Source organism: Orycteropus afer, unplaced genomic scaffold (assembly GCF_000298275.1).
Source record: "Orycteropus afer afer isolate SDZICR_OR568_19922 unplaced genomic scaffold, OryAfe1.0 scaffold00422, whole genome shotgun sequence".
Lineage (NCBI taxonomy): Eukaryota > Metazoa > Chordata > Mammalia > Tubulidentata > Orycteropodidae > Orycteropus > Orycteropus afer.
Genome location: NW_006922009.1, coordinates 1,773,035 through 1,792,883, shown reverse-complemented (window position 1 = coordinate 1,792,883; position 19,849 = coordinate 1,773,035). Strand labels below are relative to the sequence as shown.

The 19,849-nt window shown below is 41.0% G+C and overlaps 1 protein-coding gene across 1 annotated transcript in view; it reads right to left on the bottom strand.

Moving 5' to 3' along the window:
- BMPER (BMP binding endothelial regulator) overlaps positions 1-19,849 on the bottom strand; it is a 437,547-nt gene that overhangs the window by 13,485 nt on the left and 404,213 nt on the right. Inside the window, exon 14 of the mRNA XM_007953989.2 lies at positions 2,313-2,443. Coding sequence (XP_007952180.1) covers positions 2,313-2,443 — 131 coding nt within the window. The remainder of the gene's footprint in view (positions 1-2,312; positions 2,444-19,849) is intronic.

Below are 19,849 nucleotides of genomic sequence, written 5' to 3'. Positions count from 1 at the left end.
TTGGTCAATTTCAGACTGCAGAAGTTGATAAAAATCTTCAATTTCCTCATCTTTGGCTTTGGTGGTTGGGGCATAAATTTGAATAATAGTCGTATTAACAGGTCTTCCTCGTAGGCATATATATATTGTCCTATCACTGACAGCATTGTGCTTCAGGACAGATCTTGAAACATCCTTTATGATGATGAATGCCACACCATTCCTCTTTAAACTGTTATTCCCGGCACAATAGATCATATGGTTGTTTGATTCAAAACGGCCAAAACCAATCCATTTCAGCTCAGTAATGCCTAGGATATCAATCTGTATGCGTTCCATTTCATTTTTGACAACTTCCAATTTTCCTAGATTCATACTTTGTACATTCCATGTTTCGATTATTAATGGATGTTTGCAGCTGTTTCTCCTCAATTTGAGTGGTGCCACGTCAGCAAATGGAGGTCTTGAAAGCTTTACCTTATCCATATGAGTAAGGCTGATTTTGCTCTGATAATGCAGCTTGTTCCCAGTCCTACTTTGAGAGCTTTCTAAGTGAACTGACTCATCTTCTTCCTCTGTATTGGACAATGTTTCTGGACTATTCATAAATTTGAGCAGTAATGTATCAGACAGTGTTTCTCTGCTATTCATAAGGTTTTCCCTGGCCAATTCTTTGAAAAGTGGATGGTCTCTTTCTTCCTAGTCTGTCTCAGTCTGCAAGCTGGCTGATACCTGTGCAACAGGTGTACCCCACTGGATTTGAAACACCAGTGGCACAGCCTCAAGACTCACAGCAATATGTCACCACAGTAGGACAAACCAACAGACAAGTTTGTCTCCCTTAGCTGTTGGAAATCCCTCCAACCACCCTTACCTGGATCCCTCCGGCTAACTCCTCGATCTGTTCCAGTCCCCTTTGCCTTTTCTGTCCTCTCCCTGCTTCCTGCCTTGCTGCTTGTGAGGGGTGGCCTGGGTTCCCTCTCCTCACCTGGCTCCCTGTGGTTGACTCCTCGATCTGTTCCTATCCCCTTTGCCTTTTCTGTCCTCTCCCTGCCTTCCCAACTCACTCCTTATGGGGCGTGGCCTGGGTTCCCTGTCTTCACCTGGGTCCCTGAGGCTGACTCCTCATTCTGTTCTCATCCCCTTTGCCTTTTCTGTCCTCTCCCTGCTTCCTGCTTCGTTGCCTGTTCTTAGGTCCCTGCAATCTGAATGAGAATGCTATCACTTAAAATCTAAAATGGTTGCCACTTGTAAACATTCAAAATGGCTGTGCACTTGGTCACTTTAAATATCCAAAATGGCCACTGCTTGTAAACATTCAAAATGGCTGTGCACTCGGTCACTTTAAATATCCAAAATGGCTGCCACGTGTAAACAATCAAAATGGTTGTGCCCTCCAGACAAACAAGAAGGTCAGCTGGGGAAAAAAAAAAAGAAGAAAAACAAGAAAACCTGAAATATCTGGGGATAGGGCAATAAGAGAAAAAGGCAGAGAAGGAGAATAATGAAGAAAAAATGGGAAAAATGCAAAGAGAAAACAAGGAACGGGGTTAATCACGAGAAAAAAGAAGAAAAAAATTTTGCAACCAGGAACAGGGAAAAGAAAAAAGCTGAAAAACGTCGAAGGTATTAATAATAGTAGTAGTTTTAAAACAGTTTTAGCAAACTAAAAACCAGAAAAAAGAAAGAGAAAAAAATAATTGAGGGAGGGCAAGGCAGGGCAGGGCAGGGCACCCAGGTTCCGTCCAAGCACACAAAGTGGGATGGAGTTCCTGTGGGCCCAGAAGGTAGGTGGGAGTGGGGGATGGCCAAACCTCCATTCACCAAGAGGGTGTGGGGTGTAAGAGTAACAAGGGGAATGTCGCACCTTTTCAGTCTTTCAGGTCCAGAGTGTCCTTGAGGCTACTCAGATATCTTCCGCCAATCTATCTATCTATCTATCTATCTATATGTTTATCTATCTTTTTCTTTTTTTCCTAAAGGCCTTAAATGACTATAACTGTGTAACTGTCTGGAGTCTTCTGTGCTTCACACTTAACCTAAGCTACAGCTGTGAGTGTCCATGTACTAAGTACATGCAGATGGTCGCTTGAGGTTGGGAGGACTTTGAAACAATAGAAATCCTCAAATTGTTAAAATGTGCTTGTCACAAAGCAATTTCTACCCTGAGCAGTGGGAAGCACCTATGTTTTATCAAGTTGGAATTCACTTGGGTCTCCGATGGATCCCTTTGGCCAAGGAGAGATGTGACCATCCACACCAGCAAGTCTGCTCCATTGCCATCCTTGCAATACAGTGTCACTCTGATGGATGGATCCATTGGACCCTCTCACCTGCACAGTTCTGCTGAGGCTCCCAATGGACTTTGATGCCCTCTCTCTGGCAGGCCCGTGTGTAGGCCAGGAAGGACTCGCAGTAACAGTTTTTGTGGACGGGACATTCACACATGTCTGTTACGCAGGACCTATGGGACCCAATGGAGAGAAATGAACATTAAAAATATATCAGGTCATCAAGCCTCCTAAGTGTGACTTGAGGAAGGGCGTAGATGAGTGATGGGCTGTTAAAGGTTAAAGGTATGGAGAAGGGTTACTAGTTCATGTTGGAGACTTAAAATGGTCTAAAACTTCTGGGTGAAACCTAAATGCTGGACACCTCTGAACAATGTGATATTAGGCTCCTTTGATTCTAGAGCAGCATTCTCCAAAAGAACTTTTGGCTGTGATGGAAGTGTTCCATAATCTCTACTGTCCAAAGCAGTAGCCACTGTCTATAATCTGGTTGTTGAGCACTTGGAATATGGTTAGTGAAACTGAGAAACTGAATTTTTAATTTTATTAGATTTTGGTTAACTTAAGTGTAAATAGCCACCAGTGGCTGGTGGTTACCCTACTGGAGTGGCAGCTTTTACAATATAGCCACCATTCAAGGTGTCTCCACTTTATCAATAGCATTGATGTAAGAATAACAGGTTCTACCACAATATAACCAAAGTGGTGAACAACTTGATGAAAACATAAGATCCTTTTGCTTTTTGAAGGCTATACATAAGATTCACTTTTTAAATACCTGGCATCTTCATCTTTTGAGGAACACTGAACTTCTATTCTTTAGAATATGGAGTGGAAAATTTCAAATAAAGCAAACATTTCAAGACACTAATTAGACTGAAAAGAATAAGAAGATTGGATTTAGCTGGAGTCTCTGCAGTTTAAGTTTGAATATAGAAATGACTGACCAAGATGTAAAAAGAACTGAAATGTATTTAAATAAAAACTATCATATTTTCAAACACACAGATCTCCAAGACCTAATGATGTCTTTCCATTGGTCGCTAACATTACAGTTTACAAAGTGTTTTCACATGCAGTCTATTATTGAATGGCAAAAAAGGCACAGTACAATCCCTGTTTTATAAGTGAAGGAGCCATTTTAGAAATTAACAGACTGATCCAAAGTCACACTGTTGCTGTTCACTGCTGTCAAGTTGGCCCCTGACTCATGGTGACTCCATGCACAATGGAAAGAAACTCTTCCCAGTCTTGATCATCCCCATGATGAGCTGCAGATAAGACTGTTGTGATCCACAAGGGTTTCATTGTGTGGTTTTCAGAAGTAGGTCACCAGGCCTTTCCTCCTAGTCTGTCTTAGTCTGGAAGTGCTGCTAAAACCTGTTCATCATTATAGCTTCTACTGTCAAGTGGGTGGTGGCTGCACATGGGGTGCACTGGCAGGGAATCTAATCTGGGTCTCCTGCATAAGCCAAAACCAAATGCAAACCCACTGCCATCAAGTCAATTCCTAATCATAGTGACGCTCATTGGGTTTCCAAGTGAGAATTCTACCACTGGCCCACAAAAGCCCCTCAGAGTCACCCTAATATGTAACAAAGGAAAGGTTTAAAATACATCTCCTAACTCTGAGACTACTGCCCTTTCAATTACCATAACATGGTCCTTGTCATCTTCCAGTAAGTTCACTGCCTAACAACTTCTATTCAATCCTTTACTTGACATATTTTACATATTTTAAAGGCTGGAGAGATGTATTTTATAACAAAAGTTACAACTATAAGATGCCTTTTTTTACTATCAAGTTGATAATTTTTAAACAAACTACCAAAAAAATCCCCTTTGGGTAAGAGGCCACCAAGATTAGTGAAATAAACTGCCCTTAAAGTTTTCCTAGTCTTGTTCAGCAAATCCCTTTCCTTACAGAATCTAATTCCAGGCAGAAAACAGAAAAATAAATCAAGATTACAAAAAACACATCTTGAGATGTGATGGGGACATGGTTATCCAATGTTACTATGCCAATATTTTCTCTTGGAGTGGGATATGATTTAGCCTCACTTGCAGACAGTCACCATGAAACAGCAAAAACCATATTAAAGGATCAATAACAGGGTATACCCACAAAGTTACTACAGCCCAACACTCTAGAGGATGGCCTTTGAAAAACATGAAGTAACAAGAACAAAAGAAGAACAGGTCTGCAACTTAAGGGGCCTCTTCCATTTCATCAACTGAGATATTGTGTGATGCGTGATACTTAAGGTAGTATGTCTTAATATCTTCTTCCACTTTCATTACAGATATTCTGTGAACTCATGCTTACTGGCAAACTTATCCAGGCACTAGACACTCAGTGCAGTGACTGTGTATTGGGGGTGCCTGGATTTCCAAAGAAAAGTCAAATAGAGCTTATTGTTAAAACACACTTTAAACGGTCTGAGTGCAAACCCTAGCTCAATATTTCCTTTGTTTAAATTTTCATTCCAGACTAACCTACACCTGCCACATTTATGCTCAGATTTCATAGCAACCTGGTTGGCTGCCCCGGGTTCTAACCTCTAACCCCATTCCTACTTCACTTGCTCCTGCAAGAGACTTTTGTCCTTACTCTCTTTCCTAGGTTTCTAAGGCCATGGACTATGGTGTCTCTTTCCTGTGTTAACAGTTTTCATTGACGTGACATGGATGGATGGGATCGACTGGGACTGCTAAAATGTGGTACTTATAAAGGAAAAGGTTGATCTCAATATTAGAAAATGCATCCTCTGATTAGAAAGAACATGTAGTATAATTCTGTAAAATTGTCTGGACAGTAAAGAAATAAATTTTAATTTGTTGGAGTAAAGAGATTGTTAGTGAATTATTTATTTCTTTTCTCTTGAGTTCTACTGAAAGAGCTCTGGCAGTGTTGTTGTTAAGGAATTGGGCCTAACCAAAAGGTTGGTGGTCCAAACCCAGCAGCCACTCCTTGGGAGAAACATGAAGCAGTCCGCCTTCTGTAAAGATTCACAGTTTTGGAGACCATATGGGGTCACCATGACTTGGAATCAACTCAGTGGTGATGAGTTTGTTTAATTTGGGTTTGATTTCTACTGATTGTCCTATGAAGCTATTCACACAATTTAAAATAAATTATGGATAGCTAAGGTTGGAGGCTTGAGTCCACCCAGAGGTGACAAGGGAGAAAGGCTTGTTGATCTACTTTTGAAAAATCAGCCATTTAGAACTCTATGGAGGGGTGATGGAAAAATTCAGGAAAAGTTCATGGTGATGGTTGAACACGATAGACATATTTAATATCACTGAACTATACTTCTGGATGTTGAAATGACAAATATCTTGTTAACTATGTATTTATCATAATAAAGGTATATTAAAAAATTAATAAAACCCATAGAGCACAATTCTACTCTGACACACATGAGGTCACTGTAAGTCAGAATCCACTCAATGGCAATTGTCTTGTTTGTTTGCTTTACTCCAACTCACAGAGACTGTTGAGGGAAAATGGTTTAAACTTTCATTTAATAGTCACTACGTACACATACACTGTGTACATATACACTGCACACATGTACACCCCACCAACAGACCTCCAGCCCCACAAACACAATCAATAATATACCACCTTTTTATAACAAAAGAAGATTTTAGCTTATTTTATTACTTGACATGAGGAGCAACAGTTGAGGGAAATAAAGCCAGTCATTTACCTGAAATATTTTACATATGTTTAAATCTGTGAGAGATATGGTTTATCATAAAAGTTAAAAATGTAAGATGTCTATTTTCATTATCAAGCTGATGATTTTTTAACAAAATAAAAACAAAATGCAACGCATTGCTGTCAAGTCAGATCCGACTCATAGCGACCCCTCCTTGGGTTTCTGAGGCAGTATCATTATGGAAGTAGATTGCCCGACCTTCCTTCCAAGGAGTAGCTGGACTTGAGTGGGTTTAGACTGCCAGTCTTCTGGTTAGCAGTCAAATGCCTTAGGGACTAAGCCACCAGATTTTAACAAAATAGCGCCCAATATTTGTGACTGAGCAGAGAAATAGATATTCCCATACTCTGTTGGCAGAAATATAAAAACAATAATACGCTGACCTTTGTTAGGTTCTCATGTTGAGTGTATTGTTATGGTAAACATTTTACAAAAATTGTGTCTTACTACACACAGCAATAGTATATGAGGTAAGTATTATAACCCCATTTAACAGGCAGAGAAACTGAGACTTACAGATGTTAAGTCACTTGCCCAAGGTCACATAACTGGTAACAGATTCAGAACTGCCACACTAGGACTACAACTCAGTTCTAACTTCAAAACCCGTATTTTTAGTAATTATATTAAATAATCTTTCTGGAGAGCAATTTGGCAATATTGATAGATAACCTTAAAAATGGTTCTTATCTCTTTGACAGAAAATTTTTCACCCAAGGAAATAATAATGCATGCGGACAAAGCCTTCAACTACAAGGATTTTCATCACAATGCTATTTAAAATGCTAAAAAAGAAAAATGTAAAATAACTTAAATTACTCAAAATAAGGGCCTACTTAAATAAACTTAGGTGACTTGTACAATGAAATGCTCTACAGCCATGACAGTAATATTTTGGCAATATATTTTTTAAAATGGAGAAACATTCAGGATGGATTAAGTAGACAAAATAAGTTAGCAAAACTGTGTTTCAATACTGTGTGATGACACACAGAAAGCAAAAATAATTGAGCACAGTTATGACCAGATGTTCACAGTTGTCATCTCTGGCTGGTGAAACTGTGGTTTTTCCGTTTCCTTCTTAGCTGTGTTTTCTACAATGAACACATAACGTTTTCTAAAAAGTGATTACTTTTAAAACCTTTAACACAGCAAAAAGAATAGCATGAGACATATAAATAGGAAAACAAGAATTTAGAAAATGCAGTGAGAAAATAAAGAATGGGTGAAGATTACAGCATGTGTTGGTTAGTCATTAAATATTTCCCCAGATAAATCATTTCCAATCTGTGTATTGGAGATTTTTGATACAGACTTTGATTTGATTCACTATGTGTGTCCTCACATTTCCACTTCACTGGTCTACTGATACTGTGAACTTGACATCCAGGAGGATAGAATGGATAATGGAATAATTATGCATGCTTCTGCTTGTTACAAAGGAATTTATTAAGACATTAATCAAAACATCCTCAAATGCACTCTTGAGAAAGAGGAGCAAAAGTATTGCTATTCGAATGTGTGATCAGTGTTTATCACACTTATTAATTCAGTATGAGGAAAATCTAATTTATGACACAGTGGGATTGAGTTTTTATGTTTACAGAAGACTGTTGTCCTTTCCTTAATCAGTATGTATAATAATGTACATTTATATCCATTTTATAAAATTAGTAGCATAATTTTATCACTTGGAGTAGTTACTGGGATTTATGGCTTTGGTGTCTCTGCTTTCCTGGCACTACTCTGCAGGAGTGATGTTCTGTTTGATGTTGAGTTGGTGGTCAGGAAACAGAGCCATCTGCTGCTGCAATGGGAAAACACATGTGACATTATACTGATCTTTTCTAGGAAAGCTCTACAGGTAAAGAGCTCCTGCCTATCCTTTGGGTTTCTACCTTCGGGGAATTAACAAAACAAGACATGGATTGGCCCTGTGCAACTTCAAAGTGTAGCTTTTGAAGTTACTTTCAGAGGAGCTTTTAATTAATATATCTATAAATGGTTTCCTGATTTATCCACCCTGGTCCTGGCACATTTCCTGGCAGCCAAGAGGTACAGGCAGGGCTTAAAAGCTGCTCAATGCAGATACTCAGCAAGAATCCTGCCAACAGTTACTGTAGGTTCTTACAAGCTGGTGCCATGGTGGACAGCCATGCTGAACAACACTTTGTCACACATCAATGGCCTTGGTTCTCTAATTGTTTTATGTATGCATTTTGTGTTTCAGTAAAACCCTTTGAAGTCATGGCCAATGTTTGAACCTTTGCCTCACAGCACCTAGTGCAGTACTGGTATTAGAATCTACCTTAGGTCTATTATCTCCATGAAATCTAAGACATCACAGTTCACCTGCAGTGGAACCTTCATTACCTATCCCACCCACTCCACCAAACAGTAGCCACTAGCTATATGTGACTATTTAAATGAAAATTTAAATTAGTTACAATTAAATACAATTAGAAAGTAAGTTCCTCAGTCACACTAGACACATTCTAAGTGTTCAGTGGCAGCCACATAAGGTTAATGACTACTATACAGGATAATGCTAATGTAGAACATTTCCATCATTGCTGAAAATTCTATTGGGCATCACTGTAGGAGTATACCTCCATCTACACTGGGACACCATTCCTGTCCTCCCAGAGTTATTAAAAAAAAAAAAAAAAAAACTCACAGCCATCAAGTCAGATCCTACTCACAGCGACCCCTCCTTGGGTTTCTGAGACAGTATCACTACGGTTCCAACTCAGCAGCGCATAACAACAACAACAACAACATCATTACAGAAGTAGATTGCCAACCTTCCTTCCAAGGAGTGGCTGGTGGGTTTGAACTGCCAGCCTTCTTGTTAGTAGTCAGATGCCTTAGGCACTATGCCACCAGAACTCCCCCCAGAGTTTTATATAGTGTAATAATATTAGGATAAAAATCCACTCCTACTTTCTGACCTACAGAGAAAGTTCAAATTTCCTTGTGCCAAATTCAACCTAGACTTCAGCTTACTTCTCTAAATTTATCCCTCTTTCTTCCCTACTCATTCTTTGACCCAGGCACAGATAAGTCTCATCAACCCTAGAGCTTCTTTTTACCTTTCTATTCGGGCCTTAAATGTTCTCCCTTGCCTCTCACACTGGAAAAATCTGACTCTTGTCTCTTCAAGATTCAGTTCCAATTCATCAGTAGTGCTTCCTGATTGGCTCAAGAAAAGTTAGCCACTCCCTCTTGGATCTATATCCCTTTCAAACCTTTATTATTGCACCAAAATACAGTGGCTGTGGAACCAATTCCAACTCATGGTGACCCTATGTGCTATTGAATGGTGCTTCATAATGTTTTCAATGGCTGTGAACTTTCAGAAGTAGATGGCCAGGCCTTTCTTCTAAGGTGCCTTTGGGTGGGTTTGAATTACCAACCTTTCAGCTGACATTCAGATGTGTTAACCATTTGTGCCACCCAGGGATTCCATTTTTATTGCACAGATTTTCTGAATCATAATTACTTCTTTCCTGATGCGGTACAAAGATGGTGGTTACTCATCCAGCTCCCAGCACAGTGCCTTAATCATGATGCTTAGTAAATATTTGGTGAATCATCCAAAGAGTGGATGAGAATAGCCTGATAATTTTAACCAGCTCCAGAAGGTCAGAGAGTTGGGCAATTCATATCTGAAGAGTATGAATTCTATCCTTGCTCTTATTCCCTGGCCACTACCCAACATGGCCACAGCTCTGGGAGCTGCTGGCCACAGGAATCTCAACTAAGAAACTCCTACAAGAAGCTTCTGCTACCACTTTCATTTTTAACTTCTCCTTGAACTCTTTTCCTAACTCTCATGGAAAGTTTTTGAATGTAATGACTGCTGGGGGAAGAAAAAAAAAATTTTGATGAAAGAATTCTGTTTTAATGACAGATTTTCACAGAAGCACACATTCAATATTGCAAGAACACCTATATTCTCCATGTTATTAAAACGGCAGGTCTCCAACACTGCTAAAATCAACATTAAACATCTCTATGCTTCCTAGCAACAGCATATCCAAGTGGCTTCCCTCTGCTTTCTCTGGCACAAGGACCACCATGTCATGAGGAGAGGACAGTGCACATGTCTTTGCTACCCAAGCCCAGTTTGTAAGTACAGCTGCATTAACCATTGGGAACTTGTCCACTCTGTTTCTGAAAGAAGAGGGAACAAGGCAGGAATAGCAGCTGCCAGCCTCATCTGGGGGCCAGATATTCAGAGCTCTTATTTTCCCTACTGCCACCAGGATGGGTCTTTAGCCAGGCTATTTTCTAGCTGGAGGTCAGCTTTCCTGAGAGGAAAGATGGAATTGGGGCAGACTGGGAAGCAGGAAGAAGATGACTAGAAAATCACATTGTGGCCATATGGATTACATTGTGTATCCTCAAAATATATGTTGGAATCCTACCTCCTTTACCTGTGGATAGGAGCTCTGGTGGCATAGTGACTAAGGCATTTGGACTGTTAACCAGAAGGCTGGTGCTTCAAACCCACCAGCCACTCCTTGGAAAGAAGATAATCTACTTCCATAGCGATACTGCCTCGGAAACCCAAGGAGGAGCCTCTATGGTTGGATCTGACTTGATAGCAGTTGAGTTGAGTGACTTATACCCCTGGATATGATTCTGCTTAGAAAAAGGAGTGTCTTTGCTACATTAATGACATCTTCTCAGTGTAGAGTGTTCCCTAAATTTAATGACTTCTGAGGTATAAAAAAAAAGCCGATTAGACACAGAGATAAACACACACTGGGGAAGACAGATACCATGTAAGGATCATCTATAAGCCAAGGAACCGAAGAACATCTGAGACTATCTACAAATGTATCAACACAGCTAAGACCCTGATTTGAGTTTTTGGCCCCTAGAACTGTGAGAAAATAAATTTCTGTTGTTTAAAGCCACTCACTAGTGATATTTGTGTTACAGTAGCATAAGTTTGATTGTCAGCCAATGCATCTCATGAACGGTTACCACCCATTTGTGTGGCTGGTGTGTTGGTATGATGCTGAACAGGTTTCAGCAGAGCTTTCAGGAAGAAAGGTCCAACAATCTACTTCTGAAAAATCATCCAACGAAAATCTTGTGGATCACAATGATCAGATCTGCAACCAATCATGTGGATGGTGCAGGACTGTTGTGCATGAAGTTGCCATGAGTCAGGGCCTGACCCAGTGACAGCTGACAACAACACAATGTGGATGCCACAACTGCCAGGATAGCACAGAAATTCCTGGCATTTCTGGATCACATGCCAATTTTATGTACTTGATCTAGGGAGACTGGGGCAGGAAAACAGTGGCAATGGGCATCCAGGCTGTTTCCCAGTTGGAGATGCTGGACTTATTCCCTGTCCAGCCTCTAACCCCACCCACACACATATATGCTAGTTAGACAATTAGCCCACTCCTGTGCTGGATGAAGGAATCTATTGCGCACCTGTTGTTTTAGGCACTGATCAAAGCACAGAGAATAATCAGGATGGGTCCCACCTAGAAAGGGAAATAGTGCAGATCCCAAACACCACATTCCCAATGACATCAGGGTGGGAAACCTGGACACTGGGTTTCTGAAAACTAATTCTATGGGAGTGTAGCCAGCGTGGCCAGAAGGCTTCATGAAGCAGGAGACATGTAAGCTGGGTCTTAAAGGATCTGTGGAATTTTGCCTGGTTATAAAAGAAGGAAAAGGAAATTTCAAGCCAAGGGAGGAGCCCACATAAAGGCACAAGACTTTCCAAATCATCAGAGCTTAAATTTTGCAGAATCATGTGGTCCAACCTCCTATTATTAAAATAAAATAAAATTAATTAATTTAATTTAAACATCATTGCCCAGTGAGGACAAGAGCATATTTCCAGCCTGGTAGGTCTGGGGGCTAAGAAATGTCTTTCTTCTGGGAATCCAAATTGTGCCAATCGCCAACTCTTACTCTTAGTCCTGACATTGCAGCCACACAGAACCCGTTATATGCTTGCTCTCCATGAAACCACTGCCTGCTCAGCTGGAGTTCCCATCTTCTTGCCTTCACGATCTTTCTTTCCCTCTATCCTCCTCTCTCCCTACCTTGACAAGAATGAAAATTCAGCTACAAAAGTAACAGAAAAAATCCACCAAACCATTTTGATAATTATTCGCAGTGACCTTGTTTGATCACCTGTACTTTGTTCCTATCTAGTACACATTGCCTACTTAAAACCTAGGGAAATAATTTACTTTTTCTTTTTTAACCTAATTTAGACTCTCTCTCATTACGACCAATATTGGTTTTTCAATCCTCATAAGTTTCCCCAGGGGGCAAATGCCATTACCTGCACGATAGAAGCTAGCATGACGTCAGAGCTCCATAAATGGCCATTAGCCTCGAACACACTTCTAAAGCTATAGATCGGATTTTTAAAATAATGTAGGGATCTGCAGACCCCCGTTGAACAATAACAATGCTTATAATTTTCCATGGATGCTAATTTTAAAAGAAATTCCTCTTACTTGCTTCAGCAGAACCATATTTATGTTGTTATAGGTGTCATTGAGACAGTTCCAACTCATAGAGACCCTATGTACGACAAAATGAAGCACTGCCTGCTCCTGTGCTATCCTCACAAACACTGCTATGTTTGAATCTGTTTGCACCCACTGTGTTAAGCTTATAGCAGCGGCCAAATGACTATCATGCATCTAAATATGGAATCTAAATTATTTCCTCCTGTGATAAAGCCATAGATCAGACCACACCAAAAAAAAAAACCCTCACTTCCATTGAGTCAATTCTGGCTCATAGTGACCCCCTTTGCGTTTCCAAGGCAGTATATCTTTACAGTAGATTGCCCTGTCTGCAGAGTGGCTCATTGGTTTGAACCGTCAACCTTCTGGTTAGCAGTCAAATGCCTTAGGCACTACACCACCAGAGCTATGATCCCATGCCCATAGCTAAGTTTTCTTGGGCCTCTGGGCTGGGAAAGGTGTGTGCACTATTCTGCAAAACCATCTCCCCACCTGGGGCCTATGACTTTAGAGGAGTCAAATGCCAGAGATTATAGAATCAGTAACATGTTAAGAAATAAGCCTCTTGGGAAAGATGAGATATCTTTGCTGGAGTATGAAACATGGCCTCCATGGAGGGAAAAAATGACTATGATTAAGCGACATTTGCTGAGTTGTCAGTCTTGCAGGGATGGCTCCTCATTTTTTGTTTGGGCTGGATCTGGGCTGAAAGACTTCAGCACAAGCTAGGCAGGGAGAGGGGAAGCCTGGTCACTATCCCCCTCTAGTGGCCAACCATTAGAGTGCCAAGTAACATAATGATTCTTATTCCAGAATTTGCTTCTGAATCAGACTACACTTCACTTTTTTTGGAGGCAGGCTGATATGGGAGAATATAAAAATGGTTGTTTGTCAGAAAATCAATCACTTTTCTCTAACCTAGTGTTCAATTAGTTAATGTCATGCTCACTGTAAAACAGTTTAAGACCAGCGGACTCAATCCCTGTTTGATTAGAAAAGCCTGCCCCTGGTTCCTGCCACGAAGGGTAATCATATCTGAGGCTCACTCCTAGCAGAAAGCAGGGCATTGTGGTGAATCAGTGGAGAAAAACCTTTACTTCTTGTGCCTTTTTTGTAAAATCTCTTTTTGCCTGTGCAGCAATTCTAAACCAGGTGCTGCTGAGTCGACTCTGACAGGGCAATCCCAAGAGGATCAGGGTAAACCTCTGTCCCAGAGGGAGTTTTTGGAAATGGATCTCTAGCCCTTTCTTCCAAGACACTTTGGGTGGACTCCAACTTCTACCATTTTGGTTAACAGCCAACACTGTTAACTGTTTGCACCACCCAGGGATAGCTTCAAATACATTGTTTTTAAAAATAATCAGCACCCTTCCTGTAAAATATCCTCTACCAAGTCTGAGGTGGTAACAACTAAGGTGAAATGTGCTGATGTATCACCAATATCCAGCCATTCTGGGGGGTAAGTCCACCTCCTAAATTGCAAAATGATAGGATCTTCATCATTGCTAGTATTCTACGATTCTGGGTCTAAATAAGGGAGCTCTAGTGGCATAGTGCCTAAGGCATTTGACTACTAACCAGAAGGCTAGCAGTTCAAACCCACCCTCCTCAGAAGGAAGGCTGGACAATCTACTTCCATAGAAATACCACCTCAGAAAGCCAAGGAGGGGCTGCTATGAGTCAAAATCAACTCAAGGGCAGTAAGGTTTTTTTTTTTTTTTTGGGGGGGGCGTTTCTAAATAAGGACTTGCCCAACTAGCCCTAAAACTAGGTGACATTCACACTTCCAAAAATGAAAAAGGGCTCTTTACCCAGAAAAATCTCACTATCTCTCCCCTGTGTGAGCCCCTCTGATATTTGTATCCTCTGACATAAATAATGCCCACCATCTTGGAAATTGTTTATTTAACTCAAAAAATTCTTATCGAGAGTCTGCCATGTGCAATTCACTGGCTAAACTGTATGGAGAATGAAGAAAAAACACAATTTAGGTTTAGTGAGGCGAGAAGGTAGTCAAGGCACAAAATCTAAGGAGGCACTCACTCTCATGCAGAGTCAACTCTTCAGAGTGAGTGTCTCCCTAAATTTTGCTCCAAGGGCACCTTGCTTGTCTCACCCCGGCCCTAGCCCTAGCCCTAGGAGAAGGAAAAATTGCCTACATTTGTGCTCCCTCCGTAGAAACTCTTAGGCAGCTAGAAGAGGCACCACGAAAAGCCAAAGAACACGTTGGAGGGACCATACCTGGGTGATCTTGGGCAAATTATCTCACCTTTCCATGCCTTGTTTTCTGTGTACAATCTCTGTCTCTCAGAGGAGTCTCATTACAACATAGATGAACCTTGAAAATATCATGCTGAATGAGGTGAATCAATCTCAAAAGGACAACTATTGCACAATCTCACTTACATGAAAAATCTAGGATAGGCAAGTGTGTAGAGGTAAGTGTTTATTAGTGGTTACCAAGGATAGGTAGGGAGAAAGGGAGAGGGGGACTCAATCCTTAGGGGACACTGAGCTTCTGTTAAGAGTGGTGAAAAAAGTGTAAATGAAAAATGGTGATGGTTGAACATGATGAATGTAATTAATGTCACTGAATTGTATATGGAAAAAAAATGTTATAATGGGAACAGTTTTGTTGCATATATATTTTCTACAATAATAATTTTTAAAAAAAAGGAAATAAGAAAATATATGTAATGCATCTAGTACAGTACCTGGCATATGTAGGCATTTGACAAATGTTAGTGGTCTGCCCTTCCACTCCCACCACCACAATCTCTAAAGAGAAGAGAGAAATTCATCCAACAAGAAAATGAAGGCAAGAGAACCAAGAACAGAAATCATGGGCCCCTATCTTTGTATCAGCTAAATTGCTGAAATAGAAATATATGTATCACCAGGACTTTGTTTCCTCTTCTCTATCATTCTAGGGTGGCATTCATTCCTATAGGCTCCATTTCCTGGGCCAGAAATACCTTATTTCATTATTGTAATGCAATAATGACAAGCAATATCTGCCTGTCTCAACCATGCTGCCTCCAGAGAGGACCTAGTTGGGGGTGTATAGTCACAAGTGCCTGCGAGGAAACTCTCTGAAAGTGAAGGCGTCCAGCATCTGGAGGGCACACCCCAGCCACACGCAGCAGCCACCACCCGCCTGACCGCTTCAAAGGGGCTGATCTTTCTATAGGCCTTTTTCACATTAGGCAGTGGATGGCTGCCAAATCCCACAAATGGGCAAGGCACAAATCCTCCACGATGCACATTAATAACAGGGTGGCAGCAGCAGGCGGCTGCCCTTGTAGCATGTGGTTGGTGGTGAACTCTTTCAGATGCTTGGTGCCTTTCATCAAGCAACTGCTGTGCATTTTGTCTCCATAATAAACCAGCATTCATATCCAATCACTGCATGAGGAAGAGTGTTTTTGCACATTGTGCTCAGTACAGCCTTCACTTAACAAAGTGAACTCAGTGCACTGGACCTAAAAAGAGAGCTGTCCTTCCCAGTAGGTCCATCCCTTGCCTCCTCAATAGGGGATAGCATGTGGCCATTCCCAAGTTGCAGAGAAGAGGTTCTGTGACCAGGCAATTCCCCAAATCCAAATCATACACACCACAGGCCAATCACCACCAAGTCAGCCTACCCACCCTCTGCTAGAATGACAGGACCTGGGTACAAGTCCCATAGAGATATAATGTGAGGACTATTTCTATAAGCAACTAAGGACAGTACTACTTTAAAAGTCCCATGACTGGAACAGGTGGAGGTGGGCAGCTTCTACTGAGTATTTACTATATGCTAGGTACATTTTGTAGTGTTGCTATTGAGTTGGGTCTGACTCAGGGTGACCTTAGACATAAAAGAATGAAACTTTACCCAGTCCTATCACCCTTGTGATCCATATAGTGGTGCATATAATTCTGATTGCTTAGTATTAATTTGTATCTGTTTTCAATAGAATAGATAACTAAAGCCCAAAAAAATGAAGCATTTCTTTTTTTTTTTTTTAACATCACACTGTTGTTGTTTGTTGTTGTTATGTGCCATCAACTCAGACCTGACTCATAATGACCCCTCCTTGGATTTCCAAGGCAGTATCACTACGGAAGTACATTATCCAACCTTCCTTCCGAGGAGTGGCTGGTGGGTTTGACCTGACTTTTGGTTAGCAGTCAAGTGCCTTAGGCACTATGCTATCACACTGTTAGTAAATGTCAAAGTCAGCATTCAAAGCTGAGTCTCTCTCCTACCACATGTTGTCTTTTACCTACTACAATGTTCTTCCACCCCATTCTCCTAATTAACATTTACTCCTTCTTTGATATTCAGTTTAGTATCTTTGTCAGGGGAGGCTTGGGAACACTCCAAACTAGATGAAGTTGCTAGTCAATATCCCCATAGCATTCCTGGATGGCTCATATAGAGACTGCAACTGTGTCCTTGTGTGATTGATCACTAGATGTACGTAACTGTCCTCCAAAACAGATGGATTTTACTCACCATTTTCCCCAACCCTAGTACAGAGACTGGTCTACAGTAGATGTTCAAAACATATTAAGCATCTGCTCAATCATTTACAGATGTCTATATACTCAAATCCAGCTAAAGTGATTACTAAAGTGACAATGAGAATCAGATGGCTAAGTGGCCTGAGAGAGTTTCAAGGAAGAGAGAGAATCCATAAATTTAAGTATCTCCAACAGACCATAGGGAATAAGTTCTGAAAACCAGCCATGGATTAGGCAACTAAGAGGTTAGTAGTAGCCGTAGCAGGACTAGTTTCAGGGAAGTGGTGGGGACAGAAATCACCCAGAAGTGCACTGAAGGTGGAAAATATGTAAGGGATTGTGTGATAACCATTCTTTCAGTAGGTTGGAAATGAAAGAAGAGAAATGGGGCGGTCAGTTAAAGGGAAGGCAAGTGTGTTTGTGTGTGTCCATATGTGTAGGTGTGTCAGTCCAACTATGTCTTTGTGTTTCTGTGTGTGTATGTGTGCATGTCTGTGTGTCTGAGTTGTGTGTGTGTGTGTGTGTCTGTTTGTTAGGATCAAGGAGACCCAAGCAAATTTTTTTCATCAAGTAAAAAAGTCAAAGAGAAGATGTTGAAGCTAAAGAGATGGAGGTAATAGAGTAGTATCATGAAGAAAATAGGTGAGAATGGAATCAAGAATGAAGGAGAAAAATTGCCCTTCTATTTACCTGCATTGCTAGTAATCAAATTCCTGAAATAGGGGAAGACTCCTAAAATCCAGTATGCTTATATAAGGCACAGTAGGGAAGATCTCTTTTAAGTTTTGAAGAGCAAAGATGCCACTTTGAAGACTAAGGTGAGCCTAACCCAACCCACAGTATTTTCAATCACCTCATATATATGTGAAAGCTGGACAATGAGCAAGGAAGACCTAATGAGCTGTGATGCCTTTGAAATACGGTGTTGGTGAAGAATACTGAAAATATTATGGACTGCCAAAAGAATGAACAAATCTGTTCTAGAATAAGTGTAGCTGGAATACTCCCTGGAAGCAAAAATGGCCAGATTTCATCTCACCTACTTTGTGGTCAGAAGGACCCATTCACTAGAGAAGGATATCATGCCTGGTAAGGTGGAGGGTCAGTAAAAAGGGTAAGACCCTCAACAAGTTGGATTGGCACAGTGGCTGCAATGACGGGTTCAAGTACAGCAAGAATTTTGAGGATGGTGCAGGACTGGGCAATGTTCCATTCTGTTGTACGAAGAGTTGCAATGAGTCAGAGCTAAATCGATGGCACCCAACAACCACAACAACAACAACAACAACAATGGAAGGTGTAGAAATCCAGACTGCCTTCCAGATCAGCAGTTATACAAAGGAAGTCCAAGCTGGTAATGTAAATATTTAGCAAGGAAATAAATGAAGTTTACTAATGATTTGTCAGGGTGAGGCAAGACTCTAGACAAGGGGCATGATTACAGTTTCTGGATAATAAGAGTTCTACTCTCCCTCCTTCCAAGTCCTTTGAGAGCCCATGACAAATGAACTGAAATAAATCTAGCCCAGTTTAAATATGACAGTCCCCCACCCCCAGAGAAATTTGCCCTTAGTGTCTACGGATAAAGATATTTTTCTAGGCCTTAATTTTATTACCTAAGATTTGTCATAGGATATTTGCCCCAAAGCAGAGGACTTGAAATTTAGGACCTAGTTTTGGGGGTTTTCTTGGTACCATTCTAGATGCTTTATTCCTAAATATTTTAGTGCTCCCACTTTGCCACTTTAGTCTTAATAGCAAAGATTGTGGAAACTAACTTGGTTTAGGAGAGTGAGCATTCAAAAAACACACCAATAGGATGAATGGTTAAATAATCATTTATAGCATCAGAGAGTCTTAAAGGATCTTATAAGGGGATGATCCAAGATGGAAGACTAGGTAGATATAGCCAAAACCTGCTACTGTAAAGACCCAAGAAAACAAGTAAGACTGATACAAATGACAATCCTAGAACCCTGAACTTCAAAGGAAAACAAAGAAGTGCATCAAATTCCAATTTGAAGATACTGAATGAAAACAGCAAACAAGGAGACATACAGAGGGGTGAATTGCCAATTTTGAATCATTGCAAGCAATAATCCAATCAAGGCAGGAACCAGATAACTGGCTCTGCTCACCCAGGACTGCACTAACACCTACATTGGTGCCTGGTGACCAGAGAGGTGTACTTACCCTTTTTACCTGCACAACCTCATTGACCAGAGGTGTGACCCTCCCGTCTTCCCACCCAGCTGGTGGTTGGTCAAGCCTCCCCCCACTACCCCTCTTCTACCTAGTGTTCTGTCTGGCCCACCACCCCTACTTCCCTCCCATAGCCTATCTCCCATTGTTCCACTCCCCTGGTGGCCTGAGGCAGATTGAATGCCATGAGGCTGCCACCTCAGGCTTCTGTGACTGGAGCTTGCACTAGTACTGTGCCATTTTCTTTTCCCTTTCTATTTTTTTTTTTCTTCCCTCTACCTCTATGCTTTTCTTTCTTTTGTTATTTTTTCCCTGTCAGATATGAGCCAGTCATTCTACCCAGCCATATCCACCACACCTGCATGTTCAATGGCAGGAGCATTCACTGGTTCTGTGCTGCCCCCCCTTCCCTTTCTTCTTATTTCTTCCCTCTTCACCACTCTTCTTTAAGGTTTTCTTTTTTGGTTCTCTTCCTCTCTTACTTTTTTTTTTTTCTTTTTCCCCAATGGTTGGGTCCCGGAAGGAAGGTTGGGCAATCCTACTTCCGTAGTGATACTGCCTCAGAAACCCAAGGAGGGGTCGCTATGAGTCGGGGCCGACTCGACGGCACATAACA